The following is a 9,026-nucleotide window of genomic DNA, read 5'->3' as shown; positions in this document are numbered from 1 at the left end:
ATAGCTCAAACTTGGTGGAATAAGTTACTCCAAAAATTGCTTTCTTCAACACTAAACTGTTTGTTATTTTCACGGATGAGTTGTTTCAAGTGGATGCATATTTTTTAAAAAGTGGTTTAATTGTTTCCTTTGTTCAGGAACTCGAATTTATATTCTCAACTGGATTTAATAACAATCATCTGTACTCTTTTTGGACATAAAGAAGTAATTCATTTGTATGTTTGGCTTTCAAATGTGAGCGAACAAAAGTTTTTTTACTCTGTTTGTGCCAAACTGTTTTTCGATGTGACTGGACAGGGACAAGACTATTTTGCCCTTATGTTATAAACACGTAATACTAATCACGATGATTTCTCGTAAAAGTGAGGTGAAATACCACGCACAGGCAGGTCTTGTTTGAATTTTGTCCTTTCTTGGTGCTTCTGGTTCCGACTTAAGCTGGCGTGTCTTAATGAAACACGTCAAAATCTAACTGATGTCGTTGTCAGAGATAAAGTGGAATAAAGTACACGAATAAAACTATTTTTTTGGACCTTGAACTGAGAAAGACGATCCGTCACATCACGAGCTGATACGTCTGTGACTTCTAATTTTAGCGTGGTGCCTATTCACTGGCTTTTGACAGTTGACTCTGAAATGGCTTTTTTTTCCTTTTCTGTTCGCTTGCTGAGCATTTGCTTGTTTTCTTTTAAAACTCGTGCGATTCAAGAAAAATTAATTGCTTAACCGGAAACACCAAAACGCAGACAATTCCAAAGCTCTTTATTTTCACTAATCCTACAGCCAGTAAGAATAAACAACCCGGGAGCTCCGCTTTTAGGCTTGGCGAAATCTATATATTACGCCTTTATAGGGTTCCTTACCTTCATACTGAGTCGTTACTATTTTTTCACTTGCAACTCCTTGAAACACCTTATTCATGGCCAACACCCTAAGAGTATAGTTAGTGCCTTTTGTCAAACTCTCAACAAGGTAATCGTTAGCTGCAGCACTTGTGGTCTTGTTCAGAATGACATTGTCACCATGCATTATGATCAAATTGTACCCTGTAAGAGGACTACCCCATCATCAGCTGGTGCAATCCATCTCAGTATCAATGAAGAGGCACGAATATCATTGTGATTTGTTGTAAGACTTGGAACCCCAGGTGGTTCTTTAAACAGACAAAAAGAAAGAAAGAAAAACAAATAATATTATTACAACGAACAAAAGTACTTTCTATTGGGATTTTTATGAAAGGCAAGGTTCCCGTTTCTACTAAATTCGCTGTTTATGTCATAAAACACTATCCGGGTTTCAATATAATTTTCGTTCGATTATTTTCATTTGAATGCCTTCTACAACAAAAGTAATGGGCGCTGAATAAGTATTTTACAATTTAATTCTCATCCTCACATTAGTTCTACAAACTGTTGGTTCAGCCTGGAATTTGTAAAGGTGTTACACTAGCTGCCGCTTATACTGTGAACATTTTATGTCACAAATATACTCGAACAATTGAAAACAATAAATATATACATGTAATTTAAGAGACTAAGTAGCATTCATCTGGAATTGGATAGAACAGTTAACAGCAAGAGCTACATGTGTTCATATATATTTCTCTAATTGCTTACTTATTTGGTTCAATTGCACCCAGCGTGTAGCAGCAGCACCGACTGCGTTGTTGGCTTCACAAGTATAATTTCCGAAATCGTGATCAGCCTTCATGTGTGCATCTACCGTGTTTTCTGTGGACGTTACTTTCCTTAGTTCAGTTCCATCTGGTCTTTTCCAAGTGATCGATGGGGTAGGAGAGCCATCTGCCACACACGTTAGTTGAACTCTTTGTCCAATCCAAGACCGCTTTGTTAAGGGAGTCACTGAGGTTATTCTTGGATTATCTGGTGAAATAATTGTTTCATTGAGCGATTTAAATTCAAAAGGATTTCCATGACTGTTTCGTTTAATGCAACAACATGACGTCACAGCAAATTAGTCTAGCGTATCTTCAAATGCAAAGGCAAGATTCAATGTTAATAGCACGTCTGCAGAAATTACCGTTTCATTGCTAGATTCTTCTTCAGTAAGATCTAGTAGTGGGCATATTACTTACGTTTGTTGATATCTTAGCAGTCTAAACCCATCCTGATGAACTAAATAATTAATGCAACTGATTTGCAAATCTCTTTTTGTTTATAACTTCCATGTTATGTATTTTCATAAAGTTATTTGTTAACTTGACACATTCGCTGTACATGCTAGGAGTCTAACAACCTCCAATGGATTAGTGTATATATAAATAACGCTAAAAAAAAAAAAACAGTTCGTACCGACAATGTTAGTTTTTAGGCTGCAGAAGATTGGGACACTAGGCAATTGCTTGAGAACTTATAGGGTGGCCTTAATGATTAAACGACTGTGATAGTATAAACGGCACAAAAGCAAAATATTGTTCTATTGTGGAAAGGGGTCCCAAAGGCTTTTGACCAAGGTTTTAGATTAATTAATTATTATTATTTTTATTTAATCACTTTCACCACAGCAGAGAAACATGCTGTGGTGGGACTAACACAACAGAGCGAGGCTCAAATTAAGTGCGCCCTTTTACCCTCCCAACCATGATATACCACAGAAGACAGACCACAACACCGGGATCTACATGTCCTACTCTTTGCGACAAGTGTGTGTTTTTTTTATGTCCCACAGGATTATGAACATTGAAGGGTTGTGAGAAGGGGCCTCCGGTTTATCGTCCTTATCTGAAAAGACTAGAGAGTCTAACCATTTGCAGATGTAAATACAAAGACAGCACTTTCTTCTCAGTTATTTAAAGACCCTGAGTGTTGGTCCGGCCGGAGTTGAAATCACGACCTCCTGCGTGACAGCCCGGTGCTCAACCAACTGAGCCAACGGTGCGCCTATGCGATAATAAATAGTTTGTCATTCTTCCTTGGCAAATCCCTAACTAAAGATTATTGGATAAATATAAGAGCTATTTTAAATTATTACTCACAATTTATAGTGATGAAGACATCTTTGGAAGCTGGGTTTCCAATGCCATTATTGGCTGTGCATCTGTAGCTGCCTTCATCCTGCCTTTTTATCTCAGTTAGTGGCATATTGACAACTGTGTTATCCGATAGTCTTGACCAAGTGATATTGGAAACTGGGTTACCACCGGCTGTGCAGTTAAGAGTTAAGTCATTTCCTTCATTTACCGTTTGATTAGCAGAGATTCCAATGATATTTGGCGGACCTGCAAAATTAAGACGTGATGTGCAAACTTCAACAAAAGACTTTCCTTCTTTAATAATAATATTGAGCACTATGTTCTAATTTATATATTTTTTAAAAAGTTCAGAAAAATAAATGACTGGTAAGGAAATGGCTCTTGCGGTTACTTTTGATGATGGAAAAGCGCTAAATTTCATGCAAATGTTTGAACAATGACAAAGGTAAGATGTCTTTTAACACCACGGCAAAGTGCTTTTTAAGGAGCGTTTCACGCGTAAGCTAATGAAACAGTAGCCTTAAGCTTGTTCCTTTGTCTCTTGAATAAGTGCCAGTTTTCAGCCGGAGGGTTTTTACGAAAAGCTCTATACAGTTGGCAACGACGAGAGATATTAAGCTTGATCACACCTGAGATAAAGCTTCATATCTCTCGTCGTTGCCAACTGTATAGAGCTTTTTTTTATAAGCATTACCATACTCACCCTCGACAAATAACTGAACATGATCATATTTTGTGTCATAAGGTGGTCGTGGCTTGATCTCGCAACAATAATATCCTGCATCATCTGTTTTAAGTTCATGAACAGTAAAAATAATGAAACCATTGCTAAGGTTTCCAGTTACTCTCCCTGCATATGCCACTGGGGTTGTAATTGCCTCTGGACCAGTCTTCTTCATTGAAAATAGAATTTGACTGGTATCAAGCACAGATGGATTATCTGCTCTTGAGAGACCCCACCGAACCTTATTAACATCCCCAATGAAAGTCCAATTGAACTGCAAAGAAGAGCCAACAAATCCTGTTACGGCCTTTCCCTTATAAGAGGAAATGAACTCCGCCCCACCTGTAAGAGAAATAAATGGCAATCCCTAATTTGGACTACATCAAGTAAACAATGTCTCTACAAGTTCTATGAGTTAGAGTTTCATCAATCATTAATGATATTTTCTTCAAAAACATTTATATTTGAGGACTAAACAAACATTTAATATTGAACGACATTAAGCATTGTCGTTGTGTTTACTTAATTGATTGTATTACTTAGGGAGCCGAGTGCACCGTGCCAAGCGGACTCTGTATTTACCCAGACGCCTTTGCTCTAGTGACTTTTTTGTTGAGAATCCGCCATCTTCGCTCTGATTGTGTTCCTGTTGTGACTACTTTGTTGACTGGTTTAATGACTAGTTCAGCGAACAAAATTACAAAGTGGCCATGTCATTCCATCGTGAAAAGATAAAAGCAAGACTATTTGAGCACATAAAAATTATGCAATCTGACTGGGTGATGTAAACCGTATGATATCATAATAGTTGGCACTAAAAAAACAATTAGTCCATCAGCTGAAAGGATTTTAATAATCACTTTTGGGGAAACCAAACTTATTTTATTTTAATCTTTCAATATTCAGGATTATGCAAAGTTGTGATGGCAATGCTGGAACGGTAGCTTTCATCGTGAAAATTACATTTCAAATACACTCCCACAGCTCATCCAATGGCCACCATTTTGTTTTCCTGAAATTAGCCTTTACGTCCTGTGCATGTCTGGTGTCAATGAAAAATAATTATCTCGTTAAGAGTCACGAATGAGGTCACAAATGGTGCACTAATTTACAACAGTGCAATTATATAACGATTCGCCAAATTGTTGTCTTTACATCATAAATGATACACTATTCTCATCTGGGTAATACACGCACAAAAGCCCAAATAAGCCAATGTACACTCCCTAAAGCCCAGAGTGACCGAGGGAAGGCATAGCATTCCCACGAGCCTTTCTGCTCTATTCAAGAGCAATCACTTGTTTATTAAGTCAGTTCCAGCAAATTTTAAGGTCTCTAGACCCGTGCTAGGATATTTCGCTTTATTCTTGTCGCTTCCATCACTGCGCCACATGGCTCAGGTTCCGATAGCCCCACTTGCAGCAGATATTCTGGCGGTTTTACAAGAACCAGTCGCACAACCTAGTGCACAGACTGAGGCTCCGGCCGTCCAACCTGCTGCTTCACAAGCTGATGGTCTTCAACCTCCGCCTGTCGGCCAACTTGAGGCTGTACAACCCGCTGTTGAAGTCCCCGCTCAAGGAGCGGCCCAACCAGCCGATCAACCAGAATTGGTAAGTTCGATATTTTTTTGTTTCGTGCTGGTTTTAGTTTAGGACATGCCTTGTCGCCATTGACCTGTTTGCTTTCGTTTTTTTTTTTTTTTTTTTTTTTGTTGTTGTTGTTGTATTCAAATCTATTCTCTAGTATTTTGTGTTTCACACGTGGCGTGGGTCCTTTAACGTCTAGGGTTACCTCGCTCAAATTTTGTTCTAGTTTTGATGGAGCGACTGGGGTTATGTTACTCGAATTTTGTTCTAGTTTTCTTATAGAGCGACTGGGGTAACCTCGCTTGCAATTTCTGCTGGGTGACCGCGCCTTTCTCCCTTTCCATCCTCAGGACCTCAAAACCCTCTCTTCTAAGGTGGAAACCCTTCAAAAGCAAATAGCCACAGACAGTGTGGAGCATGCGGTGGTTACTGTACGCCAACTTGCTGGCCGTCCTTTCCCTTTGATCGACAATCACTCCCTCGTGGCAGCCCTGGAACAACTTGCTGATGTGGCAAGGCAGACGGGACATGGGGGTAATGGGAGAATTCATGGCTGTACGGACGTGTGTTTGAGATGTCCGCTTAATTTTGCCTTCCTACGGAATTTGACACTTTAAAAGTGCTTTGCATCAACGTCTAAATATGTAACATATCTTCTTTGCCCTTAATTTCGGCAAAGAAAAACAAACGAGGAGATCGAGGATCAACTGAAGAAGATACAAGAGCATCGAAGAAATCCAACATGGCGGCTTCTGACAAAAGCCATGGTATTGTAAATGCAATCGAACAGCTAGGTGACGAAGAAGAACCCAGTCTGCTTGAGATCAAAGAAATTTTAATCGCTATCAAATGCTCAATATCATCGATTTTCGAGGAAAATAAATCGCTGAGGAAGGACATCGAAGAACTGAAAAGCAACATCAACTTCAATGACAAAGAACTCAAAGACTTGAAAAATTTGTTACAAAAAAATAAAGATGAAAATAAGGAACTAAAGAATTCGTTAGCATCGACAAATAGTCAGCTTAAAGCGGCCCAACATAATCTGTTATCACAAGCGGAGGATTATGCTCAAATGTGGGATGACCTTGATAATTTAAAACAATATACTCGTAAAAACTCTTTAGAAATCCAAGGGCTACCTGAAGACGCACAGAAATGGCTGTTATCAAAGTGGCAGAAGCGCTAAACATAACCATGGAACCTGAAGACATTGAAATTTCTCACAAGTTAAAAAGTGGAAAATGAATTATTCTTAAATTTCATAGCCACAAGGTGAAGTCAAAGCTTTATAGGGAGAGCACGAATTTGAAAGATGTAAAAATTTCTGATGTGTTTCCCAGCTATCCGGCTCATGGACAACAGCAACGTATCTTTATAAATGAGAATCTTACAGCTTGCAGGCGGCGGCTAGTGGAAGCGGCGAACGAGCGAAGACGAGGTGGATCGCTTCTGAGTGTTTGGACACTCGATGGTAAGGTGTACGTTAAGATTTCACCGCGAGGCTCGCCAATCCGTATTTTCGCTGAGGAGGATTTAATTAATCTCTAGAGTTAATCAATATAGTTTTTATACTTTCAAAATTGTAACTACATTGTTGTCAGTTCCGGTTGGAAAGTGTCCGTTTGGAATCAACTGATCATGAACGAGATTTTACTGCCATTAGGCTATTCTTGCTTTGTATTTTGGCTTTATTTAAGTGCTTTTGTTTATGCTTTCTATCTTATAGTTTCTATGTTATTGTCCATTTATACTTCAGTGTCCGGTAACTTCGGCTATTTCCTGTCAGTTCCATCGATATATGATAGTCTAGCAATCTGCATATTTTGGCTCAATTCTCAAGAAATTCTAGGTATAAAAGCGAGTCGCTTTCTCATCCTTTGGAAAATATATTTATGTCAATTCCCTTTGCAATCCTCATCCTCATCCTCATCCTCCAATTTTAGCTCATGCACTGTGATAGATAGTCAGATCCTTTCCTGTAATTTTTTTTTTCTTCTCCGAATGAGTGCTAATATATTCAAGCTGATTTCTTTGAACGTGAGAGCGATTAATTATTTCCAAAAGCGGAGGATATTTTTTTCATGGTGTCGCAGAAAAAACGCCGATTTTGTGTTTTTACAAGAGACGCATTCAAAGAAAGAAATAGAAAGATAATGGGGAAATTAATGGGGTGGAAAATCAATCTATTCTCACGGGAGCTCCAACTCAGGAGGCGTTGCAGTACTAATTAAAAATGGTGGAAGAATTACTTAAAGGAAGAAAATCAAAGTAATACGACTAACCTAATTGCCATTGATAAGATGACTTGCAAAACAATACACAGGTTACTGGTCGAAAACCGAGACTCTACTCCGCCAACGGTAGAGAAAAAGCTGATGGAAATGGGATTTAGTAAGGAAGAATGTAAGAAAATTTATTCTATACCTTTCGTTGCCACAAAAGAAAGGTACTTTCAATGTTCAGTATAAAATAATTCACAACATACTTTATACAAACGCTGTTCTTCACAAAATGAAAAAAGTCGAGGATCCTTTCTGTCCGAATTGTTCAAATGTGGAGCAAACAGTCAACCATTTATTTGTATCTTGTCGTATTGCTGTTTCCTTCTGGTCCGACTTCACTAGTTGGTACCAGTACATTTCGAAAGAAACTCTAACTCTAGGCAAGAAAGAAATCATGTACGGCATCTTGAATAATTGGTGCTCTTGTTCTGCCCTAAACCATCTTATTCTTATTGGGAATTACCTAATCTTTTGTAAAGCAATAAATAGAGTCAATTTTACTTTTGCTGATTTTAAAGCGTTATTACACCAAAAGATTGAAACAGAAAAATACATAGCTTTCAGCTCAAATAAATAAAGCACTTTTTACAAAAATGGGCCAGATTCTTAAATTAACAATTAATTTTAACGTTGTTTATATAGTTTCTTTCTTTTTTTTCTTTGTCTTTGTTCTTTGTTTTGTTTTTATAGTTTAATAGTTTGTGTTCTTTAAATGAGATCCATAAGCTTTGTGACATGTAGTTAGCAGTGTAGTATAGATGTCTTGTTTTTTCGCATCACTTATATTGTATGTAATATTTTATATCTCAGCTCTGTAATGTGTGTTTGACTGTTTTAAATTTAAAAAAAATGGTGTGGATTGCATAATTCACTCTACAATCGTGGACTCCTCAGGGCGCTATCTTATTCTAAAGGTGGAAATTGAAGACAAATCATATATTCTAACAAACATTTATGCACACAATAAAGATAAAGATCTCACTGTATTTTTCGAAATATACTGAAAGTTTTTCGGGACGGAAATATAGACAGTGAGAAAAATATCATTATAGGAGTGATTTCAATTGATGTCCTCTAAACCCTTTGCTTGACAAAAAAGGAGGTGTCATGACACCTAAGCGAGCTGTCATAGAAAGTATTTTTTGTATGCAAAGTGAACTTGATCTAATAGATATTTGGAGGACAAAAAAATCCCGAAACTAAAAGTTATACATGGAGTCAAAATTTACCTATGATATTCTGTCGTTTGGACTATTGGTTAATTTCTAACGGTCTTCAAGATTTTACCAAATCAACCAATATAATCCCGGCCATTAAAACAGATCACGTTGCTATAGACCTCGTTCTTACTGATATGGGCAAAGAGGCTAAAGGCCCTGGTTTTTGGAAGTTGGACTGGTCACTTTTGAATTATGATAACTGAGTGAATTGAATTA

General features: G+C 37.8%; 1 protein-coding gene across 1 annotated transcript in view; it reads right to left on the bottom strand.

Annotated features, from left to right (window-relative positions):
- Positions 1–1,034: 1,034 nt before the first annotated feature.
- The window catches only part of LOC138029786 (igLON family member 5-like), an 18,190-nt gene continuing 10,198 nt past the window's right edge, over positions 1,035–9,026 (bottom strand). The window contains exons 2-5 of the mRNA XM_068877609.1: positions 3,696–4,058; positions 2,996–3,238; positions 1,617–1,883; positions 1,035–1,153 (exon numbers count right to left, since the gene is read on the bottom strand). Of these exons, the coding sequence (XP_068733710.1) occupies positions 1,035–1,153; positions 1,617–1,883; positions 2,996–3,238; positions 3,696–4,058 (992 nt within the window). The remainder of the gene's footprint in view (positions 1,154–1,616; positions 1,884–2,995; positions 3,239–3,695; positions 4,059–9,026) is intronic.

Source organism: Montipora capricornis, chromosome 13, assembly GCF_036669925.1.
Source record: "Montipora capricornis isolate CH-2021 chromosome 13, ASM3666992v2, whole genome shotgun sequence".
Classification (NCBI taxonomy): Eukaryota; Metazoa; Cnidaria; class Anthozoa; order Scleractinia; family Acroporidae; genus Montipora; species Montipora capricornis.
Note: the sequence above shows the minus strand (reverse complement) of the source record. Positions and strands in the feature narration are given on the sequence as shown.